Source organism: Equus asinus, chromosome 20 (assembly GCF_041296235.1).
Source record: "Equus asinus isolate D_3611 breed Donkey chromosome 20, EquAss-T2T_v2, whole genome shotgun sequence".
NCBI lineage: Eukaryota > Metazoa > Chordata > Mammalia > Perissodactyla > Equidae > Equus > Equus asinus.
Window position 1 is genome coordinate 10,949,954 of NC_091809.1, and position 19,308 is coordinate 10,969,261.

Genomic DNA, 19,308 nt, shown 5'->3' on the forward strand with positions numbered 1-19,308 from the left:
TGCTGCCAAGGGATCTTTGAGAGCTGCGAAACCAGACACCTGTACCCTGGTCTCTGCTCACTGCCCCCTGGGCCCAGGAGCTGGATTTCTCGGGGTTCCTGGTGATTCTCAGCCCAGTCTCAGCCCAGGTCTATCCCTCCCAGAAATAATGATCTCAGGACATTGTGTGTGTGGTGGGAGAGGCAAACATGAACCGAGGAGGTGTTTGGTTGGCCAGGAGAAGAGGAACAAATTTGTATGAAGGGCTCTATTCTCTGGGGATTGAGGAGGATGAGAGAGACCTGCAGCATTTCCATCTCAGCAGAGCTCCGGGGCGTCTGCACTACGGCCTGGATTCCACTCTCCTCCCCTTCCTCCTGCACTGCTCAGGTCAGGACGGTCCTGATTCCCCAGCCCACTAAACTACCTCCCAACCACATGGAGGAAATGTCCCTCTCTCTTTCCCTCCCTCCACCATAATGGCTGTTTGTGTTTCCAGACTCAGTCAGCCTGTGTGACTCAGTTACTCTCTGCGTCTGCCTCCCTGGGAGCTTTGGCCATGCTCAGCTGCACCCTGAGCAGTGAGCAGAGCACCTTCTACATGGGATGGAATCAACAGCACCCTAGGAAGACCCCTCAGGATGTGACGTGCCTGAAGAGTGAAGGAAGCCACAGCAAGGGGGATGGAATTCCTGATCATTTCTGGGGCTCCAGCTCTGGGGCTGACCGCTACTCAACCATCCCCACCAGCCATTCTGTGGAGCATCTCACAGCATTGCTGTGTCATTTGTTGAAGCAACAGTGATCCAGATGAATGGGGAAGTGGGATGATCCTGTTTCTTCTGACCTGCTACCGACACTGTCACATGGCTCCCAGAAAGAGTGTCTGGTGTCCTGACTATCAAAAGTGTTGGATTTTTTCTTCTTGTTTCTCCAGGGAAGAGCAAGGCATATAGCTTCCTACCATGAGCTCCCCAGGCAGCAGGCAGCTGGAAAGCTGCTACAGAGTGACCTGGTCCTGCAGTAATGGTGCAAATGTAGAAAGCAAACCTGGTGCACCCTGCTGTCTCGTGCGGTGTCATTCCCTAGGGGAACAGGAATACTCTCCTCTCCAGGCGGAAACCCCAGGATGACGCCCCTCACTCCTGCCTCACTGGAGTTCATTGGAGTGACCACCTTAGAGGTATCTCACTGATCTTCTGGACCAAGGATTTTAGAACTCTTGCAATAAACTCGAAAGCACATGCTAATTTAAGGAGGAGAGAAAGAGACAGAGGCAGAGAGACATAGGAACAGTAAGAATGGTGGGAGTAAACGCACTTGACTCTTTCTTATATCTTGAGACATTTTATCTCAGGTGTCCAGGACGTGGGTTTGGTGAGTGAGAGAGAAGGAGGAGGGACTGACCCCATCACAGTGAAGAAAAGAGGTGCTAATCCAGAAAAATGAGGGAGAAATGAGAAAGATGCATTAAGGCCACCTTGACACCCCTGAGACTGAAAGGCAGGACTCTGTGACCTGTTGAAAAGCACGCACTCCAGCCTCAGAGGCGGCCGGTGCAGCCGGAATCCTGCCTGCCCTTTCCTCCCCTCGCTCATCCACGGCCCGGCTCAGTGCTCACTGGGACCCACAGGGGGTGACTTCCTACCTCCCCTGGGGCCTGGGGACAGATGGTGCCCAAGGGACTGAGAGAGCCCTAGTTCCCTTGGAGCTTGGGTGACAAAAGACACACAGACTTGGGACAGCTCTGTCTGCACTGTGAGTCCTCAACAGGCCTGGGTGTGTCCACCATGGCCTGGTCACTTCTCCTCACCTTCCACACTAACTGCCCAGATGTCATATGACACATGTGTGACCAAAATGGCTACATCAAAAGTACATTAATAATCGCTATTTTCACATAAAAAGAGAAACAATCCATTAAAATGGGCAAAAGATCTGAACAAACAATTCACAAAGGAAAATAAATAATAAAAAATTTTAAAAAGTGCTTGGCCTTATAAGTCATCAGCAAAAGGGAAATTCCAACTATAATGAGACCTGGACCAAAAGGTGGCCCATAGTGAGCCAATTAGCACAATCAGAGCTGCCTCGGCTTAATGGAGAGGAAGGAATATGCACCTACAGAAATTATGCACCTACTTGGGGCCGGCCTGGTGGTGGCAGTGGTTGAATTTGCACCTTCCAATTTGACGTCCCTGGGTTCGCTGATTTGGATCCTGGGTGTGGACATGGCACCTCTCAGCAAGCCATGCTGTGGCAGGGGTCCCACATATAAAGTAGCAGAAGATGGGCACGGGTCTTAGCTCAGGGCCAGTCTTCCTCAGCAACAAGAGGAGGATTGGCAGCAGATGTTAGCTCAGGGTCAATATTCCTCAAAAAAAAAAAAAAAAAAACGAAAAAGAAACTATGCACCTACAGAAACTGATGGAATGAGAAAGTCTAACAAACCAAATGTTGACAGGGATGTGGGTCCAGAGGAACTCACCTATATTACTCATTTGGAATGTGAGATGCTTTGAAAACTTTTGCCAATTTCTGATAAATTGAAATCTAAACATTTAGTTTGACTCAGCTTTTCCAGTTTTATATATTTAAGCAAAACAAAAAAGAAAGAAAGAAAACAATGTCATAAAGGGAAATATGTAAGAATGCTCACGCTGGAAAAGACCTTTTAGTTGCAACACCAAAAGCTCCAACCAAAAAAAGAAAAACCAAAAAAACAAATTGATAATTTGGAATTCATCAAAAATGAAATACCCTGCACTTTGAAAGTCACTGCTAATAGAAGGACAAGACAGCCATTGACTGGGAGAATATGCATGCAAATCACTTACCTAATAAAGGACTTGTGTGGATAATATGTTGCAGAGTTCTTTCCATTCAATAATTACAGGAGAGTTCAATTTAAAATTAGGAAAGATATTTCAACAGACACTGCACCAAAGATGATACATGATAGCAAATAAGCTCATGAAAAATTTTTCAACATCATTATATATTATGGAAATGCAAATTAAAATGAAAATTATATGCCACTAAACCTACATGAGAAGGGACAAAAGTACAATACTGAGAGGAGGTGGCAAAGCTACTCTCACACGGCTGGTGGGAGCACGGAATCGACAAACTAGTTAGGAAAACAGTTGAGCAGTTTCTAAAAGGGTTAAATATATAGCTTCTTAAGACCCAACTGCTCTGTTTACCCAAGAAAAAATAAAGTGCATACTCATTCAAAGACTTGTACACAAATACTCAGCAGGTTTATTCATTTATAACATAAAGTTACATATTAAATTTTATTTTAACTACTTAATATATGAAATTCACATATTAAATAAATGCAAACAAATTTACTTCTAACATAAATAACGGCTTTATGTATAAATAGCCCAAAGTGTAAAAGACCCAAACGCTCATGAACAGGCGGATGGAGAAGCAGACTGCGGCCCGTCCATACTGTGCACCCAGGAATGGCCTGTGGATAACTGTGAAAACAGGGATGGGTGTCAAAATACATATGCTCAATGAAGGAAGCCAGACAAGTAAAGCTGGGAAACCAGAACAAAGATTTGAATTATATAAAATTCTACACAATGGACATTAATTTATAAAGACAAAAGCAGATCAGCAATCACCTAGGGATTGGGGAGGGGATGGCGGGATGGAGTGGTTTCAAACTGGTGATGTCAACATAATGACAGATACAGTCATTGCCTTGACGGTGGTGATGGATTCACCAGTGTGTTCATATATTCATGAGAGCTTGCCAAATTACGCACTTTAAAATGGCAGTTGATTATTTGAAAATTAAACCTCACTAAAGCTGTCATAAATACATCTCAATCCCTTCTTGGTGAAAGAAAAAGTTCTTTCGAATCGGGCTCCAGCTCTCCTCAGAGCCACAGCTTCAGTGTCGTAGACCACTGCAAAGGTCCCCTGTATGGTTTGCCACCCAACCACCAACCTAGTCTACTTAATGTCTCTGAGTATTTGCAAACACTGCCGATCTTCCAAGAATCAAGCACATTTCCTAGGAACAGTTATTGCTTTGTCCACCAGCAGAACCCCGGTCTCCATTCAGACCCAGGGCTCCAGTGGCTCCTTCATGTGGCCCCTGTGGAAGGAGCTGCTCGGGTCTTTGCTCCCAGAGCCCTCTGCTTCCTCGCTCACTGCAGACTCAGTCTCATTGTCCTGTGGTCAGATTTCCACATCTCTTCCTCCTAGTAGTCCAGGAAGCCCACAGTTAGGTTGTTTATCAATATCACTTACGTGGGGGCAGAGCACGGGGTGTGGAGCATGGATGTTTGTGGACCCACAGTGACCAGGCTGTCAAGCCAGTGTCCCTGACATTATTTCCAACCTGAGACTGAAGTTAGAACAGTGAGCAGCAGGGGGCTCTGTGGGTCTTCCCCAAGGTTGCACCTTGGGTGCCCCCTGCTGTGTAATCCCTCAAATCCTCCAGGGCTGGGACATTGGTGCTTGTGTTTGCTGAGGGGTCTCAGTAGCTGTGTCCTCTCTGCTCACAGGTCTGAGTAAGGTCCCTCAGCTGCTTCCTCCCTGGTCCCTCTGATGGGGCAAACTCTGAACTCACCCATCAGCTCCTCCATCTAAGGAATCAAGCTCAGACTCAGCTGGTTCTCAGGATAAAAGTGGGATCATCATTAGGGGGAACAAATTTGTGTGAGCAGCCCCTTCTCTTTCAGGTCAATGGAGAAGATCAAAGATTTGGGGGCCACCCAGCCCTGATCTGGGGCCCCAGCAGGCTGTGTGCACCACGGCCGGGACTCCTCTCCTCCTCATGCCTCTCTCTCCCTGCACAGGTAGGGACAGTCTGCAGTGTCCAGAGTCAGCTCCTGAGCCTGTGTCAGCCCCCTGTGGCTGAGACCCTCTAGCTGCTTAACCTTAGTCTCTGCCTCATCATCCACGGGTGTCTGTGTCTGCAGGTTCCCTCTCCCGGCCAGTGCTGACTCAGCCACCTTGCCTCTGCATCACCTGGAGCATATGCCAGACTCACCTGCACTGCCAGCAGTGACATCAGTGTTGGTGGATACAGGATATTCTGGACCAGCCAAAGCCAGGGAGCCCCCAGGTATCTCTTGCTCTGCCACACAGACTCAAATGAGCATCAGGGCCCAGGATCCCCAGCCACTTCTCTGGATCCAAAGATGACACAACTAACTCTGGTGTTCTGCTCGTCCCCGGGCTGCGACCTGAGGACGAGGCTCACTATTACTGTAACACATGGCCCGGTGTCACTAATGCTCACATGTGCTCCAGACCCCCGAGGACGTGAGACACAAACCGCCCCCCCCCACTCTCCTGGTCTGGTGCGCTCGCCCCTCTGGTGGCTCAGGAGATGGCTTCTGCTGTCACATCTTAGACAAGACCTGATTTTCCTAGAACCAGAACAGTTGACAAAGTCATACCCTTTTCTTCATATCATGAAGAATATCATTGCTAATATATTCTTATCCAACTCATGTTTGCATAGACAAAAATTGCTTGTTGAGAGAGAAGATTCTCTCAGTGGAGACATTTGAGGAGGCCAAAAGAGATCGAGTCTGCCCATGCCCAGCGCAGGGTCGAGTGACTGCGATATGCTTCCGGTCTGACTGTTTCAGTTTGGATTTTGTGATAAAATGCCAAGATGCAGAAATTAATTGTATTCTATATAGCAGTAATGAACCTTCAATTTTTAAAAGAAAAACAATAACATACAACATTACTAATATTTAATGAAACGTGGATATATCTGAGAAAAATTGCAAATCTTATATACTGAAAATTACAAAACCTTTCAAGAGAAATTTAAAAAATAAATGAATGAATAGATATTCCTAGTTTCTGGGTCAAAAAACTGACTGTCACTAAGATAACAGTTCTTCCCGAAATGATCCAAAGACTCACTGCAAGGTCTTCAGGTAAAATGTAATCACGATGAACCATGAGGGAGAAGATCTCAGCAAAGAAAGAAAATGCTAAGAGCAGACATAAATGGCTCACAGCCCTGGGATGCTCCTTCTCTCCCTCCCGGGGAGCTGATCCATCTGGGAAGGGAGGGGTGGAGCATCGCCTTTGAACTCCAGAAACAGAGAGGTTGTTTTCGATGATCAAGGTGAGGCAAGGAGAGCAGCGTTAGTCCCAGAAGAGTCAGAGGCCAGGTGGGGAACCTGCTCTGAGGGCTGACGGGCAGAGGGTGGGTGCAGCAGGCCAGGGCTGGATGCCACTGGGCCCTGAGCCCGTGCTGACACCCACCATGTGCGCCAGGGGTGATGGGTTTCTTGTTGTCTCCTCACCACAAGGAGCACCTTCTGATCTGTCACCTGTGCATGAGGATTGTGACCCAGCGGCTCTCAGGAAGAAGGTGCTCCCAGGGTCCCTGACATCATTTCCAAGGCTCAGAAGTGGAACCTGCATCCATGAATCCTGGACAGGAAACCCAAAGGCCCTTCTCACAAAATCATGTATTACTGGCGATAGCTGCCTGGCCTGTCGCAGAAAGAGTGTGAATCCGTCCTTCAACAAATGGGGCGCCGACAGCCTGGTCTCGTGGGGTTGTGTACAGTGCACAACCATCCAGGAATATTCCTGGACCTCTGCTTCCCTGTGACCACGACCTCCTGAGGTCTGTGTAGGGCCCAGAGCACAGGCTGCCCTTGTGCCACCGTGTATCACAGATTGTTCCACAGGACAGGACCCTGCAAAGGGCCAGAACGAGCGAAGAGCAGGCAGAGATTTGGATGAAGGGCTGTGTACGACTTATGGTTCTCCTGAGCACAGAATCAGTAGGATGTGTCTCTCTCTCTCTTTATCCATGTATCTATGTATGTATCTGACTATCGTCTATCCATCTACCTATGTGTGTATGTATGTGTGTATCTATCTATGGAAATTTATTTTAAGAAATTGTTTCACATGATAATAGAGACTGGCAAGTCCAAAATGTGCAGAAGGCTGGCAGGCTAGAGACCCAGGGAAGGAAGAGTAGAAGTTACAGTTGGGTTCTGAAGGCAGTCAGCTGGCAGAATTCCCTCTTCCTAGGGGAGGTCAGTCTTCTCTCTGTCAAGTCCTTCAACTGATTGGATGAGGCCCACCCACATTATGGATAGTAATCAATTTCAATCAATGTTTACTGATTTAATTATTAATCTCATTGAAAACATGCATTCACAGAAACTCTTAGAGTAATGTACGACCAAATATCTGGGTCCTGACGGAATATCATGGCATACATAAGCTGACATGTAACATGAACCTCCACAGGCCCCTCCCTTCCCTCTGGGTGTGGAGGAGGATGAGAGATGTGAGGTAGCTGTGCCTTAGCTTTGGGGCCTTAAGGGGCAGGGTTCAGGTTGTCCTCACCATGCCTTGGGTCCCCCTGTTCCTCACTGACCTTGAACACCACACCTTTAATGGCTCCCTGACACACGTGTAGGCACACTGCCCAGGGCTGCCCTGCTCCCTGCAGCGTGGACGTGTCCTGTGCGCACAGCACTCTGCTTCTCTCCCTGCTGAGCCGGCCTCCTGCGGGGACTGGGATTCCCGGATAGAAAGCCAAGATCTGCTGCCCCGGAAAAAAGCGCTGGATAGAATGGAGTGATTTTGACACATCAGCCCCTGGGATATCCAGTTAAAGCTCCAGACCCATCGGAACAGCCACACTCTCACAACCTCAGTTCTCTTCTCGGTCTCCACATGGCCCTCGGCCAACAGCTCTGGTTTCCAAGTCGAGGGTGAAGCTTAGCATCACTAACCAGCACAACCCAGATGCCACAGTGCTCTTCCAGTGTGGGAGGGCTGGGGACCGAGAGTCACACTCCTTGGGCAGCAAGAGTCCACACCCCTTCAGTGCTAACGAGGGGCTGACTTTGTAGCATTATTATTAAATTTGCAGTGTCTCCTCACCTGATCAGTGAAGACATGAAACACGAGTTGGGAGCTCCTCCCCTCACAGTCTCCACAGCCAGAGCTTTCTTCTCAGTCAACGCTCAGGTTTTGTGGCTCCCATACTGGGTGACTCTGTTATCTTTGCAATTTCCCCCTCACTTATCATCCTCTCTGGCAATCCCAAACGTCTGCTGTGAATCCTCAAGTGAGTCAGGCTGTGGACAACATGAGCAGGGACCCCAAACCTCCCCTTCTCCATCTTTTATGTGTTTCAGGCTCCTGCTTCCAAGCTGTGCTCACACATCCATCTGTGGTGTCGGGTCAGGTCTCGGGAACAGGATCATCCACAGCAGAGAAAGCAGCACCTTGAGATGATCAGTGTGGCCTGGCGACAACAGCATCCAGGCAGAAGCCCTAGAAACGTGGACCCAGGTGTTCTTTTCTCACAGCATGAGACAGACCCTCTGGCTTCAGGTCTGGCAGGAAAGCTTCCTGAGGGTCTCTTAGATCCTGTCCTAGGACGGGGTTGGCCACTGGGACCAGACATGAGATGATCTTGACACAGTGTCCAGATCTGTGAGGAATCACGATGCAGCCCCTCCCCCTCCCCCTGTGAGCCCGTCACTCTCTGGTCACTTCCTCATCTGACTCTACATCCGGGTGACTCTGCCGTTCATCTGCTGCCATCCCTGAATGTCTGGAGACTTTGTGGGAGCTGCGGCTCTGAGGATGGCTGCGCCATTCCTGACAGCCTGTTCACACCCTCATCACTGCTGCACAGACAGAAGCTTTATTTTCAGGGCACAAATTCTCTCTAGATAATTGATGGAAGAGTCAACAGAAGGGTGATGCCAATGTGTCCAGCCGAGTTAAGAACCTGCCAGTATCTGACCACAAGGAACCCATGTAATCCAATCCCAGATCTTTGTCAGAAACCCAAAATATGCCTCTATTTTCCTGTTTTACCCAATCCCAGGATGGTGGCCCTCTTCCTGTCCTCTTGAGGCCAGGAGCAGTAACTTCCATCCTGATCCCCTGGGCCTGACCCTCAGCTCTGTGCATCTTGCTCCCTGGGGGCTCCCTGCCCTCAGACCCCAGGCTCCCTTGTGAGGACTGACCTTCCTGCATGAACAGGAACCCAGGGGCAAGGCTGCTCCGAGAGTCACAGGACCCACTTGGGTGGAGGGGAAGAGGGTACCTTGACACCTGTGTGTCCACATCCTCGGGACAGTTTGTGTCCCTGACCTCAGGACTGTGTCAAGACTGCAAACATGTGTTTCTCTAGCCAGATCAGGAGAAATCGGTGAGAGTTTATCAAGGCAAAGAAGAGACCACTGTTCATCATTTATCACTCAATGAAGGCACAGGCCTTAGGTCTGTCAGCTCTCTGGAAGATTCTGGAAATGGAAAAGAAGACTCCACAGCTGGTGTTGGAAATCAAACACAGAATTAGTGGATGTAAAGGTTTACCATAAGCCAAGAGAGACAGAAGTGGGACTCAATCGTGAGAGTGAAATGAGTGGATTTGTTTCAAAACCATCCTTTTTTGGCTCCTTTCTCATTGCAAAGGTTTAAGTAGAAAAACACAGATGACGTTTTCAATAAACGCTTAAGAAGATGACAATTAAATTCATCTCCATGCCTGTAAAATTAAATATAGAAATAAAGCAATAAGGACTACTTCCTCAATGGCTTAAGGATGGTGTATCTTTAAACCAGAGAAAAGCATTATCCCAGAACAGAGAAGACTAGAATTGTTCCATTTCGGTCTTGGACCGTACGTGATGACTACCGACACAGCTCTTCTGAAAGGTTTACCCTGAGATTTGTGTCAAGTCAAGAATAGAAAAAAAGAGAAAACATTTAAATATGAAGAGTTAGATTTTAATTATGAAAGCTATAAGTATGTACCTAGAAGTCTAGAGATTGTACTGAAAATTAATTAGGATGAATGAAAAAATTATCTGAGTCACAATGAATAAACATAGTATCTCATGTTAAAAGTATGTAATCTAAAATGTAGTTCAAAATGTATATGATTCTGTTTCCAGTATAAAAAATTAAAAATTTGACCATATCTGTAGAAAAACAATTACAAATTTCAGCACGTAATAAAATAAAAAATTGAACAAATGGTGGAATGTTTCCTTACATGAAAACAGAGTAAAAATGTCAGCAGTGAGTAGACAGGTTATATGGGCACCTTTATTATTTATGTTGTGACTTATTCATACGTGTTTCCCCTTGAGAAAGTGTGGGTTAGCGTAAGCAGAGGTCACGGTGCACGTGACACGCCACCACTGCAGAGCCTGACATGGACCAGGCACAGTGACCCCGTGTGCTGCCCACTAACTGGCATTTGCTGCTAACCCATCCCTCCCTCTGATATCTGAGGGGCCGCACTGGAGCAGCACCCACTGTGGGGACAATGACGTCCTCCCTTCAGCACTTCCTTGCTTATGTCGTTCTGGAGCCTCTGCACATAGGGAGCAAGGACTGAGACTCAGCTTGACAGGAAGGAGAGGCTGGAGAGAAAACAGAGTGAAAGAGAGACAGAGACCAAATTTCTTGGGTCCCAAACTGTGAGTGCACAGGGTCAGATCTGTGGTGCCTTTGTGTTTTTATTCCCTGCACTGGGGATGGGTTATGACACCCCACCTCAGCCCAGCAGTGGAATCAGTATGGGGACAGTGGAGACAGTTGTGGATGGTCCTCAGCGAGAAGGCCACAGCAGTGAATTCTGAGCTGAATGTGACCAAGAGGCTGCAGCCTGAGCAAGGCCTGGGTGTGGCCCCTTCCTGTGGGGAGTGAGAGGCAGAAGCTGAGCCAGGGGTGGAGGCAGGGGATCTCTGTCTGAGGGGCTCCTAACCCCTCATGTCAGGCCGAGAGGAATAAGGGCTGGGGCAGCAGGAGGTGCTGTGGGCCAGTCGCTGGAGGTTCCATGGGGTGATGGCAGCTAGGAAAACAGCCACCACCTGAGTCTGTGACCCATGTCCAGTGACCTCCATGCCAGGGTCCCAGAGCCTCAGGGCCTCCACCCAGCCCACTTCTCCCTAGGTCAGACACCGCATGTTTTTTGGAGGGAAGGAAGGGGATTTAGGGAAGAGGTTTGGAGGCTGGTCCTCGGGGACTGGGTGAGATGTGAGTGAGCTGTACCTCCTGAATGATGGTCTATGGACACACGTGGGGGGGTTGAGGTCCTGAGCTCATCCTTGTGATGGAAATATAGACAACAGCCTTCTTGCCTTGTTCAGTGGTGACAGGAAGGTTGTAGTTGTCAAGTGTGTCATCTCAATGGACTTCCCTCCTTCTCTGAGATTTATCTGAGTTGTCCAATGTCCATGATCTCACATGTCCCTAGGCTGATATCCCACATGGGTCAAAAATGTCCCTGCAGTCCCAGGCATCACACCCACACAATAAACTCTCCTGAATGAGAGAGATTGCCCTCCCTGATCCATGGAACAGGAATCTCAGACTTCATGAGGACAGGACCGGAAGAGATACCTCACACTGTCTCCCCTGACTCCATCATGGTGAGCAGGGAGGGGATTGTCTGATTGGTTTGGAAAATGAAAGGCCTGTCCCTGGGGCTGGAGCTGGAGCAAATCACAGGCTCACCACATGACTGGGAGATTTGGGGTCGGAGAGGAGAGGAAAGGACAGAAGGTTTCCCTCAGTGGTCCCAGCATGTGCATCATCTGCTCTCCACCCTCGTCATTAGTTCATGTTGGGTCAACTACTGTGCACACTAGGAGCTGGGCAGGGGACACAGGCCAGGCACACCTGTCTCATAAGACTCTGCTTCTGGTGCCCTGGTCTTTCTAATGTTCTGCAAAGGGTCAGTCTCAGGTGAAATGACACCAACTCCAATCAGGGAGGCCCCAGGCTGAAATTCAATACTCTCTGGAGAGGGAGAAAGGGGCAAAACTCCCTCATGAGGATGTCCTCTTCCCAGAGGGAGTGAGAAGGGCGATTACATCTCAAGAACCCACACTAGTGGCCATTGCCTGCCATCACCGGGCTCCTCCCCTGCAAGTGCCTCCTCTCTCAGGTGAGGAACTGTCCTAGAGGCCCAGCTCATGGATGTCTAGACACACACTCCAGTCCAGAGCCCTTCTGTCATGTTCCCCCAAACAAGTGATTCCTCAGGTCACTGAGGGCTGATTTCTGAGATTCTCCCCCTCACAGGGCCCAGGTCTCAGGGGCTCTGTCCCAGTTACGTTCCTCTTCTGTGTCCTGGAGCTTGGATCAGAGTTAGCCTGACTCAGAAAAGTGAACGGTTCACTCATACAAGTAGAGAATGAGCCATGTGAAATATTCTATTCAACTCATACATTAGTGAGGAGACCAGTGAATGGTAAGGATTGGTCCAAGAGAAGAGCGTAGCAAAAATCAAAGTACTTCCATTCCACCAGGAATAGGACGTCTGAAGCAAAGATTTGGAGTGTTGGAGACACGCTGCTTAATCTCTAACAAGGAAGAGATCACATAAGAGGAAAAGAGTCTGTGTCTTTCAATTACTGCCACCACTGCTTGTCCTTGGTTTCAATCCATTGTCTGTTTTTCTCTAATCGAGCAGACATTCCTGGATGCTGGGGCAGGCTTCCCTGGGGACAGAGTCCACCAGGGGTGTGTGAGTCTGCCAGGGCTGCCATAACATAACACCACAGATGGGGTGGATTAACCACAGATGTGTTTTCTCACATTTCTGCAGGCTGGAAGTCCAAGATCAAGGTGACGGCAGTTTGGTTTCTCCTTGGCTTGCACGTGGCTGCCTTCTCACTGTGTCCTCACAGGGACCTTTCTCTGTGTGCTCATCCCTGGCTTCTCTTCTTCTTCTTATAAACACACCATCCCCACTTGTTTGGGCACCACCCTCATGACCTCATTTACCTTAATTACCTCCTTCAATGCCTTATCTCCAGGGACAGTCACATCAGGGTTAGGGTCTCAACCTAGGATTTTGAGGGACACAGTTCAGTCCATATCAGGGAGTCAGGGCAGAATCAGGGAAACAAAGTCCAGCTCTGTTTGACTCAGGCTAGTTGACTCTCCATATTATGTGCATCCACACCATTTACTGAACACCTAATTTGGGTCAGACTTGGGTGTAGGGGCTCAGGATAGTAGGTGGACAAGATAGGAAGGGTTCCCATGCTCAGAGTGGTGACACTGTCTAGGGGAAGAGAGAGTACAAACAAGCAAAATATACTGTACAGGAAAGCTGTTTTTGGAGAGTAAGGAGGGGTGAGCTTGGTGGGGTGGAGATGGGAGCATTAGAGGGGTTGTCAGGGGATCAACAGTATGTGATTTGTTTATGAGGCCCAGGTGCTGCATAGAAAATGAAGGAGTAGGAGGATTGGATGTAGGTAGGGACTAGGTAGGAACTGTGAACGACACAAATGTCAGACTGTGAGTCTGGCTAACCGGTGGAGCAGGTGGGATAGAGGAATAAGTTCGGATTCCCCATGTCTTGGAGGAAGGAATATTGAAGGATGGTGTTGGGAAAAAGAGGAACTGAGGCTGGGCTCTTGGGAAAAGTGCGGGTGTGGGGTGATTCAATCAATTGAGACAACATGATGGCTCCATCTAGTTGAGACAGGATTATTTGAAGCTCACATTTTCAGGAGATATGATCAGCTCTGACAAATGTGTCTACTCATTAGGAAGGCCAGGCATGCGCATCTCTAGTTTACTCTCCTCTTACATTTGATGAAAACTTCACCTGTGCCTGTTCAATTTCAGCATCTTGTTAGAGGAACAGAACACGAAGGATGAACTCAGCCCCCTCCTTCTCAATGCTGCCCCCATATTAGAAACGTTCCACTTTTTAAAAGCCAGAAAATGACCCTTTCTACCAGATTAATTAATCTGAACTTCAGGAGCAGGATTCTGTAATGGGGTCATGTTAAAATGCTTCCAGAGGTTTATTTTATGCAAAAAAGATTGATAATGCCTACTTGGCTTCTCTTCTTATTTTCTTGAGGAAGAAAATTGGCCAACAAGACAGGACAGGCTGAAGAGGCTGAGACTTGGCTCCAGATGGGACCTCAGGCCTCATATGAGGGGGCCTGCTCTCCCACTGGGCAGGGTCCAGGAGGATGGTCCACACATCCTGATCCCAGTCATCCCCTGTGGGGGCTGAAAGGCTGTGCCGGGAAGCAGGTGTTAGGATGGCATCATTTCCCAGGCAAGCAGAGTCTAGTAGGAGAAATCAAGAAGACTCTCCTAGAAACCAAAGTGTGATGGATGCATTTCAAGAAAGACAACCCCTCAGTGCAGTGAGAAGGAGGATCTAGGCAATGCTTTACCCCAAAATCAAGAGAAGATAGTGGATGGATGGGTGTGGCTCCCCCCTGGGCACTGGACAGTTTCCTTGTTGGGCAGGGTTGGCCCTGGGTCACAGCTGATAAGGGCTGTGCTGAGACAGAAGTCTGCTTCAGGGTCCACAGCTGGTACTAGTCTGAAGACCTGCTTCCTGGGGCTTAAATGGGCCTGTCCCCAGCCCATTTCCTGCCCACAGACCACTCTGCACAGGGCTGGAGCCAGGGCACAGGGCTGCCTCAAGATTCCCAATCAGACTGAGGTCAGCAGGCCTGCCTCCAGGGGCACTGATGAGCATTTGTCTTGTGCAGTTCCTGGATGGGCAGGACTGCTCCTGGACTGTGGCTAAGAGGGGCTGGAACTGGATCACGGGCTGCTTCAGGGCTCACAGCCAGGGACACGGTTGTCAGGCCTGCTAACTGAGGCACAGACGGGAGTGACTCCTGCTGGGTCCATTGACAAATGGTGCAGGTGGCAAGAAGAAGACAAAAAAAAGATGTGCCATGTTCACAGGGGTATGGCACTGATCTGGGCCTGTGGTCAGGACCCCCTGAGCACGGGCCTGCCTTCTCAAACACCATTCCTCAGCCTTGGGTTCCGCCAGGATTTCACAGTCTCCTACCTGGATCCAGAAGCTCCCACAAAGGCACTTTTCTCCATTGATGGCTGCCAAATCATGGTTGCTGAGTGAGGACACGAGTGGGGGACTGCCTATTCCATCATCTTGCTGATGTCACTCGCCTGTTAAGTGATATTTAAAAATTTTAGGTAATGTATTTTGTTCTCGGATGGTTAGTCATTTTTGTGTTCAACCTAGGAAGAATTTGTCTATTGCCAGGACATGAAGATGTTACTGTATTTTTTCTAGAACTCTTATGATTTTAACTTTTATATTGATGACTATGATTCAAATCAGATTGAGTTTTTCATATGGGGCGAGTCAGTGGTCAGTGGTCACTATTTCCAAACCACAGGCTTGTGATCCATTAAAGAAAAGCCAGTGACTATTTCAACAGAAAAGAATTTGGTAAAATTTCAGAACTTGTTTGTGATTTTGAAACAATCTCTCAGGAAACTGGAATCAAAGGGAAGTCCCATTCCCTGACGGAAGACAGGAAAATAAATAAATCATCAAAAATCATTATTCTAAGTTACTTTATGTTAGAATTTCTCTATTTAAAACAGAGATAAAACAAATGTCACACATCAGAAGAAGCGATCTGTTAGAATTGCTATGAGAGCAGCATCCTTGGTCCTGCAGAGGACGTTCTAGATTATGAGCTGCCCCACACGCAGGGACGTCCTTGTCTGTCACAGTTTTTAAATTAAATGATCATGAGGAATAGTCCTCCAGGCTCTCTAATGGGTCACATTTTTACAGATCGTCATAGTAAAGTTGTTCTGGAATTCAAATGCTATAAAATCTCTTCTTACAACCCTTTATCCTAGATGTCTGACTCAGTCCAAGGATAATACTCCACCAACCAAATTGGAAATATGAAATGTTTAAATAAAAAGTAATAACACAATATACATCCACTTCTTTAGGGAATGTAAACAGGGTAAACTAATCAGAAAAACAAAATGATGATAAGAATCATAACTGCATTCTTTGTTCAGTATTTCTATGCTTAAATTTTATCTAAGAGAATATGCACAATGGGATCAGATGTAAGTGTGGAAATTTCCTAGTAAATTATTATAATAAAAACAGGTATTTGCTCATCTCAGCGTGGTCAGTATCTCCAGCAGGTGATGTGTGAGCCTGGTCCTGATGGAAGGGGACAGCGGTGGGACAGGAGGACCAGAAGTACCAAAAGGAGAAGGGGACACTGGGTTTCAGGGTTAAGCATCCTCTTAGCAAAGGGGCCCTACTTGTGCTTTTGCATAGGCTCCAGGGGAGAGGTGAGCCAAGAGGTCGGAAATAAAGATGGTCACATATACAGAGACTTTGAATGTGACACTCAACAGCTTTACATAATCTTGACAGTGAGAGAAATTGTGTGAAACATTTAAGCAGGGAGGTGCCTTTATCAGATACATGCGCTTGAAATATCGCTCTAAATACAGAGTAAAGAATGGAATACGGTGGGCAAACTGTGGGATGAGGCCACACTGAGGGACTCTGCAAGGCTGGGGGAGCAGGGCTGGGCTCCTGCACGTGGCACCTGGTATGGGGCAGAGCCATGTGCAGCTGAGGGGAGGCTGGGGACAGAGCACAGAGAATCTCAGTGTCCACGTCCTGAGGGAGATGAGGGGCTCTCAGCCAGCAGGAGCAGGCTCCAGATGCCCAGAGGAATTATGCGAGTCTATGCACTGCCTCTTTCTCCTGCTGGGATCTAACTTCCATGTGAATAGGAGTTTTCCCCTCTTATGTCACTGCTGTATCTACAAAGCCCAGAAAACTGTGGTGCAAAGGACAAACTCAGCAAGTGTTTGCTGAAAGAGTATTTGAATTCTCCTGAATTTCAAACCTTGTTGAAGAGCAGATCTGAGGCAAAGACAATGATTTCTGCTTTCTGGACAGCTTGAGCCTGGAGTTCTGAGTCGAATTAAGAGTAGAGGTTAAGTAATAATGGTGATCTCATTGTCTATAGGACAGAAGAGAAACTCCCCCTTGACCCTGGGAACAGTGACCAGGGAGATGGACTGGGTTCCAAGGCTTCACGCAGAGAAAGAGAAGGATGCGCTGGGCCTGCAGGGACTGAGGAAAAAACCATGGGGAGCAGGCGGATGGGGGAACAAACTGTGAGCACAGGAGACAAGTTCCATGAGCAAATAAACTGCAGAGTGTGGGTGAACTTGATAGAAGTCAAATAACATTCCACTTAAGAACATGTATGATAGACTTTTTTTTTTTTTTAAGGATTGGCACCTGGGCTAACAACTGTTGCCAATCTTTTTTTTTTTCTGCCTTATTTCCCAAACCCCCCCTGTACACAGTTGTATATCTTAGTTGCAGGTCCTTCTAGTTGTGGGATGTGAGACGTCGCCTCAACGTGGCCCGACGAGCTGTGCGCGCCCAGGATCCGAACACTGGGCCGCCGCAGTGGAGCACGCGAACTTAACCACTCGGCCATGAAGCCGGCCCCTAATGATAGACATTTGTTAACAAGATGTTAAATATAGAGCTCATGATCCAGCACAAGATCAATGAAATTTTAATACTCAATTTTTTAACCCAAAATCCTATGAAGGACCCTAGTGGGAAAACCTGTGAAGAGAGGATGATGGGGTTGGTAAGCTGTGTGTCCATAGAAGAGATGATTCTGAACAGGGGGAGATGGATGACAGAAGCCAACAAATGAGGGTCTAAGACTTTCTCTGCCAGGTTGGACTTTACTCTAATACAAGATGGCGTGATGGGAGCTGCACAGCTCAAATATTAGGATTCATTGTGCTTCTTTGATTTCTCACTAGTACAGGCAATAGATTACCTAAAAATTGGAGTTTAAAACACAGATAAGGTTGTGTGAGATTATTTGGAATTCATTGCTTTATGCACAAGTGATGGAACACTGAACATGGATGCGCTCCCTAAACCACATTAAAATGAAGGGATATGATGTTTGCAACATCTTGTCTCATGGTTAAAACACTTTAAATTCCAATTTCTGTACATTTTTCCACCTTCCATGTGCACTGCCTTATGAGAGAGTGATACAAGAGACATTGCCTCCAATGTATGTGAATGCCATTAACAGATGATCAGACCATGGATGTGTGAATAGAGACAGTGACCTGGTGAGCTTCAGAAACCAGCTGTGCTCTCAGGGCTTTGGCCCTGGTGAGGGATATGTCCTGTGACCAGGAGGGGGCGGTGCAGGACAGCCCTTTGGTCCCTACAAAGCTGCTCAGCAAGGACCATTCACTCAAAGGAGCCTGGGCCTGGGGGCTGGACCCTGTGCTTACTGAAGGAGGCTGAGCAGCTCTGTCCTCTCTGGCCTGGCAGAGTCCCCTGAGCAGGGAACTTTGTGTTGTCTCGGTAGGTGCTTCCTCCCAGGGCTCTCCCAAGGGGTGAGGCCAACCTCCATCCTCCTCAGTGTGTGCTGTGAGCTGAGCTCCAGCACCAGGGCTCAGGGAGGGGCTGGGCAGTCACTGGATGGAAACCCATTTTCATGGGCAGCCCCTACTATGGCACAGGGTGGAGACCACGGGGATGTGTGCACCATGGCCTGGTCTCCCCTCCTCCTTGTGCTCCTCTCTCACTGCACAGTTGGGGACAGGCTTTGGGGACAGAGGGAAGCCCCCAACATCACTTCTCCCTTGCTTAGACTTCTGAGAAATTTCCCATGATTCTTGCCAAGCAACCATGCCTGTCTGTGTCTGCAGGTTCCCTCTCCCAGCCTGTGCTGACTCAGCTGCCCTCCCTCTGCATCTCCTGGAAAAACAGCCAGACTCTCCTGGACCCTGACCTCTCACTTCAGTGTTGACGATTACTGGATATGCTGGTACCAGAAGAAATCATGGAGACCGGGCAGAGAAAGGATCCTGTGGTGATGGAAATAAATGTCCTGTATCTTGACTGTATCAATGCTACTATCTTAATTATGGTATTGAACTATAGTTTAGAGAGATAGTACCATTCGGGGAACCAGGTAAAAGGTTGATGTAATTTCTCTGGGTTGTTTCTTACAACTTCCTGTGAATCTACAATTATCTCAAAGTAAATAGATTAGTTTTAAAAACTCAAAAGATGCAGGCAAAACCAGAGAAACAGATATGTCAGTTTGTCAGTTATGGCATGCGCCTTAGAACCCTGACTTCATAACGGCCGGTGACCTTGACAACTCCAGAATCCTCAGGCTTCAGGGCCTAGTTTACAGTGCTCTGCCAAGTGCTGTAGACGTGCTCGATAGTCAGTGCCAAGAATTGAAGAAAACGGGATGTTTTCGTCAATCAAAAAGCGCTTTCAGCTTTCAGGCGGTCGTTCAAGGCTTCACCTCCGCAGGTAGTCTTTGAATATACTACTCTTGATCGTCCAAAGGGACTAGCAGTCACAGGAAGTGTTCTGTTTTGTTTCTCCTAAAACATGGGAACTGATTCTTACCTTCAGCACTGCTTTCATGAAAAGCTACTCATGTTCACAAGGTTCAGTGCTGCTGCGTACAG

The 19,308-nt window shown here is 47.9% G+C and overlaps 1 protein-coding gene across 1 annotated transcript in view; it reads left to right on the forward strand.

Annotated features, from left to right (window-relative positions):
- The window catches only part of LOC123287859 (uncharacterized), a 54,988-nt gene extending 39,071 nt beyond the window's left edge, over positions 1–15,917 (forward strand). The window contains exons 6-8 of the mRNA XM_070491460.1: positions 4,686–4,802; positions 4,926–5,071; positions 6,285–15,917. Coding sequence (XP_070347561.1) covers positions 4,686–4,802; positions 4,926–5,014 — 206 coding nt within the window. The 3' untranslated portion in view covers positions 5,015–5,071; positions 6,285–15,917. The remainder of the gene's footprint in view (positions 1–4,685; positions 4,803–4,925; positions 5,072–6,284) is intronic.
- Positions 15,918–19,308: the final 3,391 nt, after the last annotated feature.